This window comes from Oncorhynchus mykiss, chromosome 2 (genome assembly GCF_013265735.2).
Source record: "Oncorhynchus mykiss isolate Arlee chromosome 2, USDA_OmykA_1.1, whole genome shotgun sequence".
NCBI lineage: Eukaryota > Metazoa > Chordata > Actinopteri > Salmoniformes > Salmonidae > Oncorhynchus > Oncorhynchus mykiss.
This window is the reverse complement of record NC_048566.1, coordinates 45,887,507-45,911,283: the sequence shown is the minus strand read 5'-3', so window position 1 is coordinate 45,911,283 and position 23,777 is coordinate 45,887,507. Positions and strand designations below refer to the sequence as shown.

At 41.6% G+C, this 23,777-nt stretch overlaps 1 protein-coding gene across 1 annotated transcript in view; it reads right to left on the bottom strand.

Annotated features, from left to right (window-relative positions):
- brsk2a (BR serine/threonine kinase 2a) overlaps positions 1–23,777 on the bottom strand; it is a 536,112-nt gene that overhangs the window by 220,831 nt on the left and 291,504 nt on the right. The window contains exon 2 of the mRNA XM_036949734.1: positions 19,519–19,613. Within this exon, the coding sequence (XP_036805629.1) occupies positions 19,519–19,613 (95 nt within the window). The remainder of the gene's footprint in view (positions 1–19,518; positions 19,614–23,777) is intronic.

The following is a 23,777-nucleotide window of genomic DNA, read 5'->3' as shown; positions in this document are numbered from 1 at the left end:
GATATGATCCTTGACTAGTCTCTCAAAGCACTTCATGATGACGGAGGTGAGTGCTTACGGGGCGATAGTCATTTAGCTCAGTTACCTTAGCTTTCTTGGGAATTGGAACAATGGTGGCCCTCTTGAAGCATGTGGGAATAGCAGATTGGGATAAGGATTGATTGAATATGTCTGTAAACACACAAGCCAGCTGGTCTGCTCATGCTCTGAGGACGCGGCTAGGGATGCCGTCTGCTACATAAATAGTCATATTAAAAATTCATGAAAATACAAGTGTCTCACATGTATCGAAGGCCTAGAATCTTGCTAATCCAACTGCGTTGTCAGATTTAAAAAAGGATTTACTGCTACAGAACACGATGCGATTATCTGAGCATAGAGCCCCATAAAAAACAAACATTTCAACGAGCACAGGTGTAACGAAAACACAAACTGCATTAAAATAAATAGTTTACCTTTGACGATCTTCGTCTGTTTGCAATCCCAGTGCTCACTGTTACACAATGAATGAGCTTTTGTTTGATAAAATCTGTTTTTGTAGCCTAACACGAAACATTTTGTGAACCGCTTGTGTCGTGAATTCCGTCTCATTCCATTTTCGACGACACATTCCAGATAAATAACCCACACAGAACGTGACTTTTCCAGTCATGTTTGGTTTCACTGCAATCAACTGGGTTGTTTGTAACACAATCAAACCTGATGGGTAATTTTGCGGGACGTATTGACTGAGAGAAACCGATTTGAAGACAACAAGTCATGACATCATTGTGCACCAATGATTTGCCCGCTGTTTCGTTGATTGACTGAATTTTAACCCAATGACCACTTATCATCTTGAAATCTAGCTGGGTAGATAGCCAATGAGCTGAGGAACACTGCAATATGCAATGGTTATGTGTTGGAAGACCAACCCATGTAGGAAACTCCTGCGTAAAGACGGTAATTCGCCATTGAACAGTCATACTGGAAGGAGCCAAGCTTGTGGCGCACAGCCCTTTTTCGGTAACGTGCATCTTCAGCTGTTTATATATCGAACACCATGGCGAATAAGTCAGGGAAAGCTAAATCTAAGACTAGATATACAAATGTAGACAAAATTATAGAGGAAATTGATCGTGACAGTGAAACAAATCTTCTTTTGGAAGAAGATTCAGCTAGCGACCATAGCTTTGACTCCAAAATGGAAGCATATTTTTTGAACGGTGAGGACATTGTTTTGGACTGGTAAGTTCTTCTCATGCTAATGCCGTTGTTTGAAATTAATAATATAAAATATTATTTGTGATTTTTAAAAACATTTTATTTGCAATATATAACAATTTAATGAAATGTGTAAAGTGGGGTGGGGGTATGTTGGTATGTATGTGAATGACCCTTCGCCTATATTTGTGTGTGTATATATATATATATATATATATATATATATATATATATATATATATATATTATATAGAAATATATATTATATAGAATGGAGTAGAATGTAACAGCAAACCCACACATCGCAACACAGCGACCATGCTTCCTCCTCTCAATCTACATATTATGGATTAGAGGGAGCATGGTTGAGATGCGTGTGTCTGCCGCTCCACCCCACCCCCACATGAAATAGCCTATTTGAGGCTGTTGAGGGGAGGGCAGGCCCACTACAATGGCCAAAGTGAAATGGCTATTTCCCTGTACTCTATATATCTGTTTATTATACCTGTTGATACAGGGCTCATATGTGAAACTATTCCAACTGGACATTTTCTTTCAAAGTGACACTGACTCCGAATGGGAGCCCCCGGTGCCAAGGTGTCAACCCCCCACTGAAGCTGGTTCATCCACCCAGACACCTGTTGTCTCCGGCTCCACACCTCCCGGTCCATCTAGAGGTGTGAAGGCACTGACAAAGAAGCGGAGGAGGGGAAGTGTGCCACCTGCTAACGAAGGGACAGAAGGGCGTTGGCACACTGTCCTAGAAGATGATGTGGAGCCACCTCAACCAACATTTAAGCCGAAAAGGGAGCCAGGACCTCAGGTGAGTATGACATCAACTTACAGCCCCCTTCAGCTTTTTCAGCTGTTTTTCACCCAATCCGTTGTCGAGTTGCTCGTGTCTAACACAAATAAATATGGGGAGAAGAAGCAAACAGGCAAAAAGGTAGCATGGAAGCCCATATCCATGTCAGACTTTTTTCTGCTACCTTTCACTGGTCGTCTACATGGGGCTGGTGAAGCTGAAAAGCCTAAGGGACTACTGGAAAATTCGGCCCAAACCATGATGCTATTCGGCCCCCTTGAACTTTGCGACCTTTTGCCACATAACAGGCTTCAAACATAAAGATATAAAACTCTATTTTTTTGTGAAGCATCAACAACATGTGGGACACAATCATGAAGTGGAACGACATTTATTGGATATTTCAAACTTTTTTAACAAATCAAAAACTGAAAAATTGGGCGTGCAAAATTATTCAGCCCCTTTACTTTCAGTGCAGCAAACTCTCTCCAGAAGTTCATTGAGGATCTCTGAATGATCCAATGTTGACCTAAATGACTAATGATGATAAATACAATCCACCTGTGTGTAATCAAGTCTCCGTATAAATGCACCTGCACTGTGATAGTCTCAGAGGTCCGTCAAAAGCGCAGAGAGCATCATGAAGAACAAGGAACACACCAGGCAGGTCCGAGATACTGTTGTGAAGAAGTTTAAAGCCGGATTTGGATACAAAAAGATTTCCCAAGCTTTAAACATCCCAGGGAGCACTGTGCAAGCGATAATATTGAAATGGAAGGAGTATCAGACCACTGCAAATCTACCAAGACCTGGCCGTCCCTCTAAACTTTCAGCTCATACAAGGAGAAGACTGATCAGAGATGCAGCCAAGAGGCCCATGATCACTCTGGATGAACTGCAGAGATCTACAGCTGAGGTGGGAGACTCTGTCCATAGGACAACAATCAGTCGTATATTGCACAAATTTGGCCTTTATGGAAGAGTGGCAAGAAGAAAGCCATTTCTTAAAGATATCCATAAAAAGTGTTGTTTAAAGTTTGCCACAAGCCACCTGGGAGACACACCAAACATGTGGAAGGTGCTCTGGTCAGATGAAACCAAAATTGAACTTTTTGGCAACAATGCAAAACGTTATGTTTGGCGTAAAAGCAACACAGCTGAACACACCATCCCCACTGTCAAACATGGTGGTGGCAGCATCATGGTTTGGGCCTGCTTTTCTTCAGCAGGGACAGGGAAGATGGTTAAAATTGATGGGAAGATGGATGGAGCCAAATACAGAACCATTCTGGAAGAAAATCTTATGGAGTCTGCAAAAGACCTGAGACTGGGACGGAGATTTGTCTTCCAACAAGACAATGATCCAAAACATAAAGCAAAATCTACAATGGAATGGTTCAAAAATAAACATATCCAGGTGTTAGAATGGCCAAGTTAAAGTCCAGACCTGAATCCAATCGAGAATCTGTGGAAAGAACTGAAAACTGCTGTTCACAAATGCTCTCCATCCAACCTCACTGAGCTCGAGCTGTTTTGCAAGGAGGAATGGGAAAACATTTCAGTCTCTCGATGTGCAAAACTGATAGAGACATACCCCAAGCGACTTACAGCTGTAATCGCAGCAAAAGGTGGCGCTACAAAGTATTAACTTAAGGGGGCTGAATAATTTTGCACGCCCAATTTTTCAGTTTTTGATTTGTTAAAAAAGTTTGAAATATCCAATAAATCTCATTCCACTTCATGATTGTGTCCCACTTGATGTTGATTCTTCACAAAAAAATACAGTTTTATATCTTTATGTTTGAAGCCTGAAATGTGGCAAAAGGTCGCAAAGTTCAAGGGGGCCGAATACTTTCGCAAGGCACTGTATGTTTCCGTCCTTTTATTTGGAAGAAAAAACTTAAAGTACAAAACAATAAAGTGAATAAACGAAACGTGAAGCTACATGCAGTGCAGAAAGTAACTACACACAAACATAGTCAAGATCCCACAAATCACAATGGGGAAATGGCTACCTAAATATGATCCCCAATCAGATACGACGATAAACAGCTGCCTCTGATTGGGAACCATAATCAGGCCAACATAGGTATATAATTCCCCTAGATAACCCACCCTTCATCACACCCCGACCTAACCAACATAGAGAATAAACAGCTCTGTATGGTCAGGGCGAGACAGTACCCCACCCAAAGGTGCAGACTCCGACCGCAAAACCTGACTCACTTGGGGAGGGTCCGGGTGAGGCGAAGTACCCACTCCGCTCGTGGATACGTCATCGGAGGAACCAGACCGTGGATCGTTGCCGGAGGCTCCGGACCCTGGATCATCGCCGGAGGAACCGGCCCATAGATCGTCGCCGGGGACTCGGGACAATAGATCGTTGCCCCCCGTTGCCTCCCCTCCGGACCGTGGTTTGTCGCCGGGGACTCCGGACCGTGGTTCCTCGTCGGAGACTGGGAACGCTCGCAGGAGGTTCTGGACCACAGACTGTCGCTGGAGGCTCTGGACCACAGACTGTCGCTGGGGACGCTGGACCACAGACCGTCGCTGGAGGCTCTGGACCACATACCGTCGCTGGAGGCTCTGGACCGCCGACCGTCGCTGGAGTCTCTGGATCGCAGACCGTCGCTGGAGGCTCTGAACCGCAGACCATCGCTAGAGGCTCTGGACCGCCGACCGTCGCGGGTAGTTCGGACCGTTGACCATCTCAGGAGGTCCTGGACCGCGGACCGTCTCAGGAGGTTCCAGACTGTGGACCGTCGCCAGAAGCTCTGGACTGGGAACCGTCTCCGGAAGCTCTGGACTAGGAACTGTCGCCGGAAGCAGTGGACTAGGAACTGTCTCCGGAAGCTCTGGACTGTGGAGGCGCACTGGAGACCTGATGCATGGGACCGGTACAGGTGGTAGAGGATGGGGGGAGGATGCACAGAACGCACCGGGCTCTGGATGCGCACTGGAGACACATTGCGAATCTCCGCAAAACATGATGCAGCGTGGTATGTTTCCATCCTTTTATTTGGAAAAGAAAACTTAAAGCACAAAACAATAAAGCATATAAACAAAATGTGAAGCTACATTCAGTGCAGAAAGCAACTACACACAAACATAGTCAAGATCACACAAATCACAATGGGGAAAATGGCTACCTAAATATGACCCCCAATTAGAGACAACGATAAACAGCTGCCTCTGATTGGGAACCATAATCAGGCCAACATAGGTATACAATTTCCCTAGATAACCCTCCCTTAATCACACCCCAACCTAACCAACATAGAGAATAAACAGCTCTCTATGGTCAGGACATGACAACAACACACACTTACACATACTGTTCCAAGGACCTGGTGACAGGACATGTCTCAGACATACAGATTAGCCAGAAAAAAAGACTAACAAATAACCTTTCAGTATTCACCTCCGAACTCATGGCCTGTATCTTAGCCCTATCCTAGATAGAACACAAACCCCCTAGCACATTCATCTGTACTGTCTCTATCTCAGTTCTACAAACACTGCATGGGAGTCAGACCTAGTATAAAACATATTACAGGCACTCACCAGAATCAGTATCACCGACAAATTGCAAAAGGAATGGACAGAAGGGGAAAAGGATTGGCATTTACTTTCTATCCTCCCACTGGTTTCACTTCAACTACAAAAGACACTCAAGACGATCATAAATAATAATATAATAATATATCATCGCCTGTAAAATAGGCTCATGTCCCAACTGTCCAGCAGCAGAAACTACAGATCACGTCCTCCTTCACTGTCAAGCATACAAACATCAAAGGCAAATAAATACTCAGAAGACCAACAACATCCTTACAGCAGAAATCAGCAGGTTGTGGGTGACTGTATGCCGCCCCACTTCCTGTGTGGTGTTTGAATTTTTCATGAAAAAGGCGGTTGAGCCCTAAGCTGCCTTGGGCTGGCCTTCTGGGTTAGGAGTGTCTTTGCGCTAATCATGCCTACTCGAATGACCCTGCTGCTCCAGAGCTGGAGAGGAAGTAAAAGTCACTTGCAACCTAACGTTACTATCCCGGCTCAGGCTAAGACCCAGATGCAGACACAGGAGGCGGATAATACAAGTCTCAGAGTTTATTATTTTACAAGGGGCAGGCAAAAGAGTCATAATCCAAATCAGAGTCAGGCAGGTACAGGACGGCAGGCAGGATCAGGGTCAGAATAGGCAGAACGGTCAGAACTGGGAAGACTAGGAAAAACAAAAACTAGAGCACAGGAAACACGGGAACAGGCTGGTAGGACTTTACGGGACAAGACAAACTGGCAACAGACAAATAGAAAACAGAAATACACAGGGGATAATGGGGGTAGATGGGAGACAACTGGTGGGGGGTGGAGACAAGCACAAAGACAGGTGAAACAGATCAGCGTGTGACAGATACAGCCGCCAGAAACAAAGAGAGCAGATGAAGCCAAGCATCATTCTCTGTTCTTGGATCTGAATCAACTTGTCCCCAAAAGAGAAAAAGAAGAGAGAAAAAAACTGCTAATGACGCATCTATGAACTGGATAAACAGTGGAATTCATTTTGAAGGGTGGAAGAGTGGCGCCGAAATGGCCACGGTTGTCATGGACTGGTAACGTTAGGTACAATAAGTGTTGAGATACGTTTGTAGCCTGCTAGCTATGTTAGCTGCTAACCTTAGTGTTTTAAATGTTCAAGTTAGCCAACAAGGCTACTTAAATAGTTGCCTAGCTAACATCTTCTGTATTCAGACTGTTTTGTACGCAAAGGAATCTAACGACAACATCATGTAGCTACTCTTCCTTAAACCCAACAAGATGCCCAGTGCTTTTATTTCAACTAGCTAACTTTAGCTTGCCAAACCTAAATATGCAGATTGTTGAGATGGTAGTGTTTTTATGTAGATGATAATGCTAGCTAGGTGACCGACAGCATTTTCTGACCAGGAACACCCCAAAAAATGCATCTAGCTATATAATTCAGTACAGTAACATCACATAAACATGTTTTTCTTAGGGAGATACTGGTGGAAACAGTGTGATTTCGAGGGAACCTGAGGCTGTACATGAAACATATCCGTCAGTTAAAAAAAAAAACTTTCTCTCTTTGTCCTTGACACTGTCAGTGTTGCCCTCATCCATCTGTCTCCACTGGTTACAGCAGTCCGTCTGTCTGACACATAGCAGAGCTCTGCATCCCCAAGACATTAACAGAGCTATCAGACACATGTTGTAGTGGTTGGATTAATCAACCATGACACCCATCCCTAAACAGGTGCCAAAGACCTTCAGCCATGAAAAGATGGCACGTGCGCGCACACACACACACACACACACACACACACACACACACACACACACACACACACACACACACACACACACAAGTTGGGCAGTCGCAAAAACATTTCTGACTACAGTACATCTCTCTGTCTATCTATATCTCTCTCTGTCTGTCTCTCTCTCTCTTTTCCTCTCTCTCTGTTTGATTCATTGCCTATCTATCAGTGTCTCCTGCTTCTCGCTCTGTTTCTCTATCTCTCTGTTGTTTTTCGTTCTCCCTCTCTCTTCGTCTCTCTCCCTCTCCATCTCTCTCTTCCCCTCTCCCCTTCTGTGTTTCATCATAGTGATAGGCTAACTTAGACTTCTGTGTGTAGCTGCGGTGACGCTACTACGACACACACACACAGACACACACAGACACACACAGACACACACAGACACACACAGACACACACACAGACACACACACAGACACACACACAGACACACACACAGACACACACAGACACACACAGACACACACAGACACACACACACACACACACACACACACACACACAGAGAGCATTGTAGAGTTTCATCTGACACATGGCCGTTGTTGCGCTTCCTTTGATCTCTGCATATAGGTTCGACTCACCTGACTGGGGGTGTCTTTATTCTTTTGGAACTTTTGTGAGTGTAATGTTTACTGTAAATGTTGTATTGTTTATTCCAATGTAAACATATGTTTCCCAAGCCAATGAAGCCCCTTAAATTGAAAAATTGACAAAGAGAGATAGAGCGAGAGTGATTTCAAACACAGATTCAACCACAAAGACCAGGGAGATGTTCCAATGCCTCGCAAAGAAGGGCACCCAGTCACTACAAAGATACCGACACCTTCCTAACTCAGTTGCCGGAGAGATAGGAAACCGCTCAAAGATCTCACCATGACGTCTATGGTGACTTTAAAATCATTAATGGCTGTGAGTTTAATGGTTGTGACAGGAGAAAACTGAGGATGGATCAACAACATTGTAGTTACAATATTAACCTCATTCACAGAATGAAAAGAAGGAAGCCTGTACATAACAAAAATGTTCCAAAACATGCATCCTGTTTGCAACAAGGCACTAAAGTAATACTGCAAAAAATGTGGCAAAGAAATTAACTTCGTGTCCTGATTACTGTTAGGTTCTAGTAAACAGAGTAAAAACTCATGGATAATTATAACTAAACCATAACTACTTTGTGTGGGAATAAATATTGATTTGGGGATCAGGAATTGGAAAATGTATTAGGTGGAAAAAGATGTCTGACCTTAGTATTGACTGAACACCTGCATATAGACAACCCAGTTTTAAGAGCTTAACATTAGAACTCACCTGAACTTATTATGTTTGTACTTACAGGTAAACAGATTGTGACTACAACTAAGTCTTTGACCACCCTGTGTTGTTACGCTTCCTACCCTTTAAGTTGTTTGACCACCCTGTGTTGTTATGCTTCCTACCCTTTAAATTCAGGTGAGTTTTAATGTTAAGCTCTTAAGACTGGGTTGTCTATATGCAGGGGTTCAGTCAATAATAAGGTCAGTCATATTTTTCCACCTAATACATTTTCCAATTTCTGATCCCCAAATCAATATTTCTTCCCACACACACAAAGCAGACTGAACCAGGTTTTCCTCTAGGATTTTGCCTGTGCTTAGCTCTATTCCGTTTCTTAATATCCTGAAAAACTCCAGAATCCTAGAAGTACAAACATAAATGTTTTTGGGTTATTACATATTTCTTAACTTATTCCCAGATAACATCTATACTACCCACAATGCACCATTTCTCAACATCATATGGAGGATCTACTCTTTGCTACTGAGTTCATATGCTAGCTCGGTAGCTAGCTCATAGCTAACTCAGCCTGCACTCTTTCCAAAGTTTTATCTTAGAATGAGCCACAACCATCAAACTGTAAGTTTCTGCTCTTGTTAGCTGATCTCCAGTAGTTGGGCTCTAGCTTGTCAACCATAACCGTAGTGGTTGGCTAGGCTTGCTAGGCTAATAGCTAGTTTTGCTAAATAGCTAACGTTAGCTGGCTGGCCAGCTTGTTGGTTTAGATAACTGCACATAGCTAACGTTCTTTGATAACTGGCTAGATGGCATTATGTTTTTCCAAAACTTTACTTGTTGATAGCTACTGGCTGACTCATTCAGTGCTAGCCTAACATTAGCAGGCTAGTAGGTATATTGTTAGCAGTCTAGTTGACTAGCAACCTTGTAAGTTTATTTGTAACAATATTCAAAACTTATTTTCTTGTAAGTCGGCTGAAAATGAAATTGAAACCACTAATCATGAGTGCATAATTTTGATATTTTTATTTATTTATAACAACCTGTTTTTGCTTTGTCATTATGGTGATTTGTGTGTAGATTGATGAGGCTGTAAGGTAACAAAATGTGGAAAAAGTCAAGAGGTCTGAATACTTTCCAAATGCACTGTATATACAAAAATTTGCCAGTGCTCGGCCCTTCTGGTAGTCAGAGACTCCCAGCCAACAGCACTTTACAAAATGCAGTGATGTGTACAAAAATTGTCACAAGTGATAAAACTCAGTGCTGAATGATAGACTGAACCTAACGGTTTTAAAGCGGAGGCTGCCGCATGCAAGTACTGTAGATTATATCACCATAATCAAGTACTGGGAGAAGAGTTGCTTGAACAAACGTCCTTCTACTTCCAAAGAGAGGCATGATTTATTTCTATAAAATAAACCAACCTTAACTCTCAACATTTTTGTCAGTTTTTCAATGTGAGTTTTAAAAGAGAGCTTATTATCAATCCAAATACCCAAGTACTTATAATGGGAAAGTTGCTCAATTTGGGCTCCCTTCAATGTTCAAATATGCAGGTCCTCAGGGTCAATATTACGAGACCTAGAGGACAACATAAACATGGTTTTAGTATCATTTAACACTAGTTTAAGATCAGTAAGTGATTTTTGAGTCAATTGATATCACGCCCTGACCTTAGTTATCTTTGTTTTCTTTATTATTTTGGTTAGGTCAGGGTGTGACGAGGGTGGTTTGTTTAGTTTTTGTATTGTTTGGGGTTTTTTGTATGTCTAGCGGGTTTTGTAAGTCTAGGTGTTTATATATCTATGGTTGCCTAGATTGGTTCTCAATCAGAGGCAGCTGTTTATCGTTGTCTCTGATTGGGGACCATATTTAGGTAGCTATATTCCTGGGGTATTTTGTGGGTTCTTATTCTATGTTTAGTTGACTGTCTGCACTTCTCATATTTGTGTTACGGTTTTTTTGTTCATTTTGTTCAGTGTTCTTTCTTTAATAAAATAAGTATGTACGCCCACCACGCTGAGCCTTGGTCTCCTCCATACAACGACCATGACAATTTAGTCAAAACCATGCTGAAGATCATGAATAGCTTGCTGTACTGAGGGGGCAAAGGAGAAATGTATGATAAAATGATTGTGGGGGCTGTCTTGTGTGCAGCTATTGAAATTATTGATCATAGTCTACTGCTGGAAAAAGGTATGCGTTATGGCTTTACACCCCCTGCTATAATGTGGATAAACAGTTACTTTTCTAACAGAACACGGAGGGTGTTCTTTAACGGAAGCCTATCAAATATAATCGAGTTAGAATCAGGAATTCCCTGGGGTAGCTGTTTAGGCCCCTTGCTTTTATTTATTTTTTACTAATGACATGCCACTGACTTTGAGTAAAGCCAGAGTTTCTATGTATGCGGATGACTCAACACTATACACGTCAGCTACTACAGCGGCTGAAATGACTGCAACACTCAACAAAGAGCTGCAGTTAGTTTCAGAGTGGGTAGTAAGGAATAAGTTAGCCCTAAATATTTCTAAAACTAAAAGCATTGTATTTGGAACAAAACACTCAACTAAATATTGTAATAAATATTGTGGAAATTGAGCAAGTTGAGATGACTAAACCACTTGGAGTAACACTAGATTGTGTTACTGTCACATGTTTTGACCATGACCAAACTGTCATGGTCAAAACATATTGATTTAGTAGTAGCTAAGAGGGAGAGAAGTCAGTCTACAATAAAGAGATGCTCTGCCTTCTTAACAACAAGGCAGGTCCTACAGGCCCTAGTTTTATGCACCTTGACTACTGTTCAGTCGTGTGGTCAGGTGCCACAAAAAAAGACTTTGGAAAATTGCAATTGGCTAAGAACAGGAAAGCACGGCTGGGCCTTGGATGTACACAGAGAGCTAATATTAATAATATGCATGTCAATCTCTCCTGGCTGAAAGTGGAGGAGAGATTGACTTCATCACTACTTTTATTTATGATAGGTATTGATTGACATGTTGAATGCACCAAGCTGTCTTAACTACTGGCACCACAGCTCGGACACCCATGCATACCCCACAAGACATGCCACAAGAGGTCTCTTCACAGTCCACAAGTCCAGATCAGACTATGGGAGGCACACAGTACTACATTGAGCCATGACTATATGGAACTCTGTTCCACATCAATTAAAATTAGATAAAAAAAAAAACAGATTAAAAAAACACCTTATGGAACAGTGGGGACTGTGAAGCAACACAAACATTGGCCCAGACACAGGCATACACACACACACACACACACACACGCACACACGCACGATAACATATGCACTATACATTCACATGGATTTAGTAATGTAGATTTGTGGTAGTGGTGGAGTAGGGGCCTGAGGGCACACAGTGTGTTGTGAAATATGTGAATGTATTGCAATGTTTTAAAATTGTATAAACTGCCTTAATTTTGCTGAACCCCCTGCTTTGGCAGCAGCTAATGGGGATCCGTAATAAATATACGTAAATACAAATAACTGTATAATCTGCGTAGAGATGAATGTTACAGGTTTTAACAGATATATCAATATAATTTATATAAAGTGAAGAGAACATGGCCTAAAATCACCCTCTGCGGCATACCTTCGTAATTTTAAGGAAACTAGATTTGATACCGTCAGTAAGCACACATTGTGTCCTGTCCGTTAGATAGTTCTTGAACCAATTGCAAGATGCCTGATCACGGTCTATTTCAGAGAAACTTTGAACAAGTAAAACATGGTCAATCATATCAAATGTTTTCGACAGGTCAATAAATAAGGCAGCACAATTATTTTTATGGTCAAAACAATATAGCGCTATGTCCAGGTCGAAAACCAGATGGGTGCTCATTAAGAATAGAATGTGAAGTAAAAAAAGTTATACGTTAGGAGTTAACCAGGATAGCTTGGACGGTGATATCCAAGTCAGAAGGATCTCCGCCTTTGTGTAGGGGGGGAGGACTTGTGTCTTTTTCCAGATCTTATGGATAACCCCAGAAACAATTGTCAACTAAAAAATATAGGTTTATGATTCTGCAATAAGCGGGGCAGAAAGCTGCAGCAAAAAGGGATCAAGTGAATTTCTTTACATCGGGACTTTTGATGCATATACTAATGCATATCCATATTTTACATGTTAGGTTTCTGCTACCTACCCTTTAAATGTTTTGGGAACATTTCTCAATTAGATCATATGGTAACAGCACAAATGAAACCTTTAGGGAGGGTAAAAAAGCGAATTGAAAATATAATACGGAAACCAAAAAGTACCTTTGAAGAAATCCAATGCAATAGATGGAGTGCAATGAATTATCAGACAGAGATACAAATCCAGAGAAGAGGGAAAGTGATAGAGAGAGAACAGGAGAAAGAGGGAAAAAAAGAGAGAAAAGAGGAGAAAGACAAAGTGAAGCAGGTAGGGAGGGGAGAGAAAGAAGAACGGAGGAGAGAGAAAAGGAAGGAAACGGAAAGACAAAAAAGAGGAGAAAAAGAAAGACAGAGAGGGACAGGAAGGTAACGTGTGGAGTAAAATAAACTCAGAGAGCGAGAGAGGACGGGAGACAGAGGGAGAGAGCTATGTTCTCTGTCAGACTCAAACTGTGTCCTAAGCCCTGGCTTCTTTTCTGAGCTCCGTACAAAGCTCCATGGATCAACGCTCAGACTGGAAACATATGAGACCCATTTATATCACTGTGTGTCTCACACACACACACACACACACACACAGATATCTGCACCATCTCCACACACATCATCTGTAACACATACTGTACCACTTTCAAGGTGCCAAACATACACACACAATTCCAGGTGTAGATACAAGCACATCCACCCCTCATAACTTAATTATCTTCAGTACCCACATGCTCATATGTGTGTGAGCGAGTACACACTGGCATGTGTCTGTGGGTGCATGTGCACTTGTGTGTTCTGGTGTATGAGGGTATGCTTCATGTTCCAATCTCGCATGTGGAGCTCTTCAGCTCCTTCAATTATTTGCTTCAGGGGGCAATTATATCAGTCTCTGCAGATTGCCTCTCTCACTCTCTCTCTTTCTGTCTTTCCGTCTCTCTACCTCCTGTTCTGTCTCTCTCTCCCCTCCCTCTCTCCCTTTCGCTCTCTGCCTATTTTCATTCTTTCTCCTCTCCCTTTCTCATTCTGCAATTATATGACTGACATTACTAATCACCCATTCAAATTTCCTGCTCCACAAAAACAAACAGACCAAAAGACTCAACACAATAGACAGTGAGAGAGAGAGACAGTAAGACATTGGGGGAGGGGGGGGGAATTGTTATATGGAATTATTTCAAGATAGTCATACTATGGATCATAAGAAAAAATATGTTGAAGTGTCTGTCCTATATCTAGGAGATATAGAAAACTGAAAATATATACACTACCGGTCAAAGGTTTTAGAACACCTACTCATTCAAGTTTTTTTGTTTTGTTTTACTGCTTTTTAAATTGTATAATAATAGTGAAGATGTCAAAACTATGAAATAACACAATCATGTAGTAACCAAAAATGAGTTAAACAATTCAAAATATATTTCATATTTGAGATTCTTCAAATAGTCACCCTTTGCCTTGATGACAGCTTTGCATACTCTTGGCATCCTCTCAACCAGCTTCATGAGGTAGTCACCTGGAATGCATTTCAATTAGCAGGTGTGCCTTCTTACAGAAGACTTGGTAAAAGACCAAGTCCATATTATGGCAAGAACAGCTCAAAAAAGAAAAGAGAAACGACAGTCCATCAATAATTTAGGACACGAAGGTCAGTCAATACGGAAAACTTCAAGAACTTTGAAAGTTTCTTCAAGTGCAGTCGCACAAACCATCCAAGCGCTATGATGAAACTGGTTCTCATGAGGACCGCCACAGGAATGGAAGACCCAGAGTTAGTTCTGCAGCAGAGGATAAGTTCAGCCCCAGAAATTGCAGCCCAAATAAATGCTTCATAGGGTTCAAGTAACAGACACATCTCAACATCAACTGTTCAGAGGAGACTGATGGACATTAGACCAGCGGAAATTTGTCTTTGGTCTGGAGTCCAAATTTGAGATTTTTGGTTCCAACTGCCGTGTCTTTGTGAGACACGGTGTGGGTAAACGGATGATCTCCGCATGTGTATTTCCCACCTTGAACCATGGAGGAGGTGGTGTGATGGTGTGGGGGTGCTTTGCTGGTGACACTGTCTGTGATTTATTTAGAAATCAAGGCACACTTAATTAACCAGCATGGCTACCACAGCATTCTGCAGTGATACGCCATCCCATCTGGTTTGGGCTTAGTGTAACTATCATTTGTTTTTCAACAGGACAATGACCCAAAACACCTCCAGACTGTGCAGGGGCTATTTTAACAAGAAGGAGAGTGATGGAGTGCTGCATCAGATCACCTGGCCTCCGACAGTCCCCCGACCTCAACCCAATTGAGATGGTTTGGGATGAATTGGACTGCAGAGTGAAAGAAAAGCACCCAACAAGTGCTCAGCATATGTGGGAACTCCTTCAAAACGGTTGGAAAAGCATTCTAGGTGAAGCTGGTTGAGAGAATGCCAATGTCGGTTAAATTCAGACAAGTTCCGTGACACTTGTGGGGGATGTATAGCTAAATGGACCATTGTGTTCGTGAGAATCTCCCCTTTCCATAGCGGGGTCCCATTCGTTTGTAGCCCAAGCGGTTAAAACACTTCCAAACAGAAGTTGGCACATCGCAGGTACCGACGTCTCCCTTTCCATAGGGTGGTCATAAAAGTTTGTAGGTCAAAACGTTCGGACGCTACAGACGTTTACGTGAGTAGACAGATTTTCGGGAAGTCTCATGGTCTGACAAACATCGCTCTAGCTTCTGCCACCTTTCACCACAGATGTGGAAGTGCAACACTGGTGGATGCGGTGGATTGAGATAAATCCAATGCAAAAACCCAGATATCTCTATCTTAAATTGACAGATTATGATGGGGATTATTTTTCTTCATGTTAATTAGATTGACACACTGGTGTGCCTATCGACTCTAGGGGATTAAAGCCAAATTACATTTACTCCTGAGGCTATGACCTGTTGCACCCTCTATAACCACTGTGATTAATATGTAACCCTGCTATGAAACTTGAAGAACAATCTAGCCTTAATGGCTAAGTAATGTCATTCCCATGCTTGACCCCACACCAACGATAGAACAGTAGAGTCTGTTGGGGAGATACACTGCAAAACATATAATCATCTAAGTCACTAAATTAATTGACTAGTATTAACAATTGGAATCATTTTTTTTACTTGATTGTTTTAATTTGATTGCAGTATTTAGCTAGTCAATTACTAGTGCATGTCTTTACAACTTCAATATTTTAATTAGTCAGAACAGATGACATACGTATCTACCATAAAGGGTAGACAAGTGATCGGAGTCCAAACTCAGAGGGAGATCACTGGAGATCGAGCCTTCTCACTCTCACAATAAAGGCCTGGTGTTCAAACACATACCCATACCCGCAAACACACACGACATAGTTAATATCTCATAGGTCATGAGAAGCCGAAGAGCAAAGGGACATGGGGGGAAAGAGAAAGAGAGATAGGAACAACCTTTCTTTTCCCATCAGAGGACTTTAGAGAGAGAGAGAGAGAGAGAGAGAGAGAGAGAGAGAGAGAGAGAGAGAGAGAGAGAGAGAGAGAGAGAGAGAGAGAGAGAGAGAGAGAGAGAGAGAGAGAGAGAGAGAGAGAGAGAGAGAGAGAGAGAGAGAGAGAGAGAGAGAGAGAGAGAGAGAGAAAGAGAAAGAGAAAGAGAGAGAGAGAGAGAGAGAGAGAGAGAGAGAGAGATTGTTTTCAGTGTACTGGTTCAGAGCAAAAGATCTGTCTCTGTTCAATGTTTAAAACTCTTCTCTACACACGCACACACAGATATGGTGTCACTACCAAAGTGTCTGTGTAATCTATTTTCAGCAGGATTCTCCCTGCAACCTTCCCCTTTCCTTCCTCACCCCCCTGGCCTCTCAGCTCAGCATCGGAGACAGAGAGAGGCTGGACGAGTTTCACAAATGTTAACTGCCGTCCCTGGACAAAAGAAAGCGAGCACACACTTGGACGTAAGTATGCTCACTCGCTCACTCACTCACTCACTCACTCACTCACTCACTCACTCACTCACTCACTCACTCACATGCCACTCACTCCCCATCCCTATCTCACATTGACCTTATCTGCTTAGCCACAGAGTAAACCCCACTTACACACTCCAGAGCACTGACACACAGTCAGTCAAACAAACTATCCATTCTCCAATTCATATATGTGGTGAGTCAGTACTTTAATTACTCACAGTCATTCAACATGACTAAGAGACTCTCGCTTGCACCAAGTCATACACAGAAGCAATTACAATAGGCCTTTCATTCTTCTCTCCATCTACATACAGTACAGAGATGCGGTAGGAAGGTTCCCTGCCTGACTCTAGTCCACATGTTATCCCCGTGCCAGAGACCAGGATTCGCTTCCTGGTCTAGGTTGACAATTTCTCATCTGCCTTTCTTCCCTCATCTGTCTCTCCTTTATATCCTGCCTGAATAACCAAAAAATACTTTAAAAAAATATTACATTCAAAAAAGGGAAACACGAATTAAACTATCCATGGGGTAAAACAGTGACTGTCATTTTAGTTTCAGCAATGCACTCTTTCCACAGAAAGGTGTTGTTGTGATGTGTCGTGAATACCCTACAGAAATGGTTCCCCGTGTAAGGAGAATCCTTTACTGCACTTACAGTGCAATGTCCACCTTTTCAATAATTTACAGCCTTGACAGTGAAATGTCTTCCTTACTTCCCCTTTGTCCTTCATTTTCCCCTTAAGTCTTAATTTCCTTATGTCAGCAAAACCTCCAGACCCCTAAGACCAATCATAGTCGTATGAAATCATAGGAAGGACCCTGGGGATGGGTGGAAGGTGTGTGACGGTGGCTAGAGGAGCTGGAGGTTGTAACACACACCTGGTCAGGAGTGTCACATTCTGTTCTAATCGCACCGCAGGGACAGGAGTACATTAGAATATTAAAAGGTGACATTTGGAGCTGGCGAGACGGACTGGCAGACTCAAAGTTCAGTAGGAGCTGATGTGACAGAGAGAGAGAGAGAGACAGAGAGAGAGAGAGAGAGAGAGAGAGAGAGAGCACACCCTACCCTGCACACCCTCATTGACAAATAAACATAGCAAAACAAAGACAATGTCTTCTCATGCTTTTGACACAAATTTCGCATGAGGGGCAGCTATAGAAATTGATGGAAAGCAGTGTTGGAAGAAAAACATATGATATTATAAAATCCATGTACACAAACAAAAAGACACACATTTCTTTCCACAGGGTCTTGGTGTGAGACAGGGATGCAGCTTGAGCCAGCAAGATTTGTTACCTGTTGCCACAAGAGAAGGGCAACCAGTGAAGAACAATCACTATTGTAAATACAACCCATATTAATGTGTATTTATTTTCCCTTTTGTACTTTAACTATTTTCACATCATTATAACACTGTACATAGCCATAATATGAAATATCACATGTGTCTATTGCATTGAAACTTCTGAGAATAATGTTAACTGTTAATTTTGTATTGTTTAATTCACTTTTGTTTATTATCTATTTCACTTGCTTTGACAATGTAAACATATGTTTCTCATGCCAATAAAGCCCTTGGAATTGAATTGAGAAGACAAAGAGTATGTGTTTGTGTGTGTGTTTGAGAGAGAGAGAGAGAGGAGAGAGAGTGTGTGAGAGAGAGAGAGAGAGAGAGAGAGAGAGAGAGAGAGAGAGAGAGAGAGAGAGAGAGAGAGAGAGAGAGAGAGACTGTATGTGAGTGTACAGATGTGTGTGTGCATGCGCGTGCGTGTGCGTGTGTGTGTCGTCTGCTTGACCATGACCATATTATGTCAGCCATGTCTACTCTACTGTTATATAGACAATGTCATTGTGACCAGCCATGGTAGTTGCTTCAGGGGCCTTTATATCTTCCCTAGAAAACAAAATATAAGGGAAACGCTTGAAAGAGAGAGAGAGATGGAGAAATATTAAACAGAAAAATCAAAGATTCTGGTTTCTATCTCTCTGGTTTTCTAATACAACAGTTTCAAATGGAGGCATTTCCATTTTGCAAATCGACTGGATTAAATTTGCAAATCAAACCCTCACGTGCCCCTCTCAAACCAAATTTCTAAAGAATTACAGCCATTCCTCTCTCTCTATGTGTCCCAGGAAAGACAATTATAGTTCATCAGGTCAGGTCATGACCCTCTCCATTCCGCCTCTCCCTGCCCTTTCCATCCCCCTCTTCCTGAAAACAGCAGAGGGGCCAATTATAGGGAAAGCCTCCAGAAAGAGTCTAATTGTGAGCAGGTAGTAAGTAATCTTATTTTTCCAATGACTATTTGATATGCTCCATACCTGTGTACAGGCTATAGAGGAAGCTAGGAAACCTGAAAGATATTGGGGGACATTAGGAGATGTCCAAACAGAATGATAGGGCAAGACTCGGGTTGGAGAAATCCAGATTTCCTGCTTATTCCATTCTCATTCCGGGCAGACTCCAACCGGGATTTCGGAAAAAACAGGGCATTTATTGGAAGTTCCCATAATTTTGCAACCCTAGTAAAGAGAGAGAAACCAATTGGGACCAAATACTGTATAGGCCTGAGTGCAAGAGTACCAACACGCAGATATGTAGATTTGGATCGTGTTCATCTGGGCACACCGCATCAAAGCCTTTTGCAGAAGAAAATGAAAACAATAATTTCTTATTGGACAAGTTCAGATAGTACCTCCCCAAATCCCTACATGTTGTGCCTACTGAACGGAGAAGATTATATTCAGGGCTGTAGTCTTACCTTCATTAGTACCGACTCGCTGAGTTTCTCTCGGTTGACAATCTTAATTGCAACTTTCTGGCATGTGACACAGTGGATCCCCAGCTTGACCAGGCCTGGAAAAGAAAGACACAGGTTATAGGAGACACACACATTCAGCACTCTGTACAGGCTTCTGTGTGCGTGTGTGCATGCGTGTGAGCGAGAGTGAGAGAGACTGACATCCTGCCATGTTAATAAAGGAAGAAAATACCCCTTTCAGATTCATTACTATTCTATTCTATAATATTAAATAATGTACAGAAATAACACTGTGTTGTTTCATTTACAGCAATGGAGAAAAACTACAAAAAGGTAATTGTCCTCAATAGAAAACGCTGTGCTAACTTCATCTGTCCAAAAGTATCTGTAATTGTAGTCACTTAACAAAGTTTCTATCTACGTTAGTAAGCTTGACTATGTCAGATAACAATACTGTTCTTCCTGAAGCAAGCACACTAACTATGGCTTCTTTGTCAAGTACCTAGAGGCACTCAAGCGTTCAACAACAGCTATTCTGGCAAGGCAACAGGGACTTCCTCACAAAGACAACATCATATTCCATTCGAGATACGCATCAGCGTTAGAAAAGATAACTTTTCATTTTAAATTCCCTTGCTCACCACCAGACACAGAGACATTTCCCCTGGTAGACTACAAGCAGAGAATACAGCATCTTAAATCAAATGTCATCAGGTAAATAAGCAAACACACACACAACACACATACACACACTAGATAAGATAAGACAGACAACACAATAAATTTAAGAATTGCTGAATGAGTTTACAGTTTACTAACCAAAAACTGTGAACTACACTGAGAAGGAAATCCTTGTTCTATCACATACACACAGCAGAACACACACACACAGAGAAAAACACTCACACACAAGCAGATACACACACACACTCAAGCAGATACACACATAATCATCATTAATGTCGGAAATACACAAAGAGGGGAATGTGTGTTCTGTCTGTGGATAGCATGCTGGCTGAGCCAATCCATTTCCCACTGTTCACTAGAGTCTCAGACTCAGAGCAGAACACATGTTTACGACTCAAACAGATACAGATAGATGGCACACACATGCACACTGCATAGGTGGCAAACACATGCACACACGACTGCACCCAGGCACACACACACACACGTATATAACACATATCACCTTTCCACTGTTGATTTCCCTTGGTTTTACCCAAGATAACTTTGGGCAGTGGATAGTTGCCTCTTTGGGGCTCTGATGATAGTCATTGACAATAATTTCCCGTCCCAGAATGTCCACCATACCACAATAATGACAACATTTCAGCAAACTTGAAAGTGTGAAATCTCAAGGTGCTTCAGACATACTATATTGCATCTTTTGTTTTCAAAATCCAAGGTAAAATGGAATAACCTCATATTGGGAGCAATTACATTTTCATGTATCTCCATAGTTACATTTTTGGTAACACTTTGATAGTCCAAATAAAGTGTGACTTCAATTTCTCACTATGAGACATGGGCAATTCCACCATAAAAAAATTACGCTGAGACTTCGATTTTACTTTAATAGTATACCAAACCAAAACCATTGATTGCAAAGTTAAACACACCATACAACTCTATGCACAATGATTACCTTTAAAATGGGCAGTGCAGTCAAAATGTGATTATCCTGTTTTTTTTATTTATTATATTTCCATACTATGATGTTGAAATGACTCTCGGACCTTGTGAAAATTATGATAATGCCCTTTTCGTTTGAGCTTTTGGAGAAAAAAAATGCCTGGAATTCCAGCCTGTTCAGGTGGGATGAAGTTTTTAGCACACATCATGATCACAGTCTGATCTCATTATTCTGACCAGTAACCTTTTATTTGCATATGTATCCTCCTACTTTGAAAGGTTAAGCAAGGTAGGCTCTAAAGTCTAGATGATCCTATTCACCAATCAGGGCTGTGTATGTAAATGATTTTTTTAAAAATTCAGCATGCCAATATGATCAGACTGAGCATTTCAATGGCAAAAGGAGGATCAGGGAAATAAATAATAAAACATATATTTATTTTATGAAATAAACACACACAGTGATTTACTAGACATACAGTGCCTTGCCAAAGTATTCGGCCCCCTTGAACTTTGCGACCTTTTGCCACATTTCAGGCTTCAAACATAAAGATATAAAACTGTATTTTTTTGTGAAGAATCAACAACAAGTGGGACACAATCATGAAGTGGAACGACATTTATTGGATATTTCAAACTTTTTAACAATATGAGCGTGCAAAATTATTCAGCCCCTTTACTTTCAGTGCAGCAAACTCTCTCCAGAAGTTCAGTGAGGATCTCTGAATGATCCAATGTTGACCTAAATGACTAATGATGATAAATACAATCCACCTGTGTGTAATCAAGTCTCCGTATAAATGCACCTGCACTGTGATAGTCTCAGAGGTCCGTTAAAAGCGCAGAGAGCATCATGAAGAACAAGGAACACACCAGGCAGGTCCGAGATACTGTTGTGAAGAAGTTTAAAGCCGGATTTGGATACAAAAAGATTTCCCAAGCTTTAAACATCCCAAGGAGCACTGTGCAAGCGATAATATTGAAATGGAAGGAGTATCAGACCACTGCAAATATACCAAGACCTGGCCATCCCTCTAAACTTTCAGCCCATACAAGGAGAAGACTGATCAGAGATGCAGCCAAGAGGCCCATGATAACTCTGGATGAAATGCAGAGATCTACAGCTGAGGTGGGAAACTCTGTCCATAGGACAACAATCAGTCGTATATTGCACAAATCTGGCCTTTATGGAAGAGTGGCAAGAAGAAAGCCATTTCTTAAAGATATCCATAAAAAGTGTTGTTTAAAGTTTGCCACAAGCCACCTGGGAGACACACCAAACATGTGGAAGAAGGTGCTCTGGTCAGATGAAACCAAAATTGAACTTTTTGGCAACAATGCAAAACGTTATGTTTGGCGTAAAAGCAACACAGCTGAACACACCATCCCCACTGTCAAACATGGTGGTGGCAGCATCATGGTTTGGGCCTGCTTTTCTTCAGCAGGGACAGGGAAGATGGTTAAAATTGATGGGAAGATGGATGGAGCCAAATACAGGACCATTCTGGAAGAAAACCTGATGGAGTCTTGCAAAAGACCTGAGACTGGGACGGAGATTTGTCTTCCAACAAGACAATGATCCAATACATAAAGCAAACTCTACAATGGAATGGTTCAAAAATAAACATATCCATGTGTTAGAATGGCCAAGTCAAAGTCCAGACCTGAATCCAATCGAGAATCTGTGGAAAGAACTGAAAACTGCTGTTCACAAATGCTCTCCATCCAACCTCACTGAGCTCGAGCTGTTTTGCAAGGAGGAATGGGAAAACATTTCAGTCTCTCGATGTGCAAAACTGATAGAGACATACCCCAAGCGACTTACAGCGGTAATCGCAGCAAAAGGTGGCGCTACAAAGTATTAACTTAAGGGGGCTGAATAATTTTGCACGCCCAATGTTTCAGTTTTTGATTTGTTAAAAAAGTTTGAAATATCCAATAAATGTCGTTCCACTTCATGATTGTGTCCCACTTGTTGTTGATTCTTCACAAAAAAATACAGTTTTATATCTTTATGTTTGAAGCCTGAAATGTGGCAAAAGGTCGCAAAGTTCAAGGGGGCCGAATACTTTCGCAAGGCACTGTACAGTATTGTTATTTTTTTTACAAAAAATACTGCATGGGGACTTCAACAATTTCCGCTGAAAACTTTACAAAAACACACTTATTCGAAGAATGGTGCAGATGTAACGTTCGGTAACAGAATGACAGTAAAATCTCCCTCAGTTTTTAATGTGGCCACATTTTTCAAACAACTCAGCTAAATATGTACTCTGAATTAAAATTATAAGATGTCTACACAAACAATATATTTTGTTATTGAACTACAGTAAGTGAAGTGGATTAACACCCGCTAACACAATGGTTTGAAAAGAATGTCGTCATGGTCTCTGATCTGTACTATGCAGAAATTACATTATCTTCAAGGTGATATATCCTAAATAGGTATACAAAGGTAGAAACATTTAATATCCTCCTTTGCATGTTTCAGTATTAATCTACACACTGGCTATTATTCGAATGTGCTCTGCCCCAAACAAGACCAAATGTGGCTGGTCTGGGCTGGACCAAATCTGTAGCAACCATAGATGTCTGAGTTCGGACATCAAAGTATTTTTTATTTG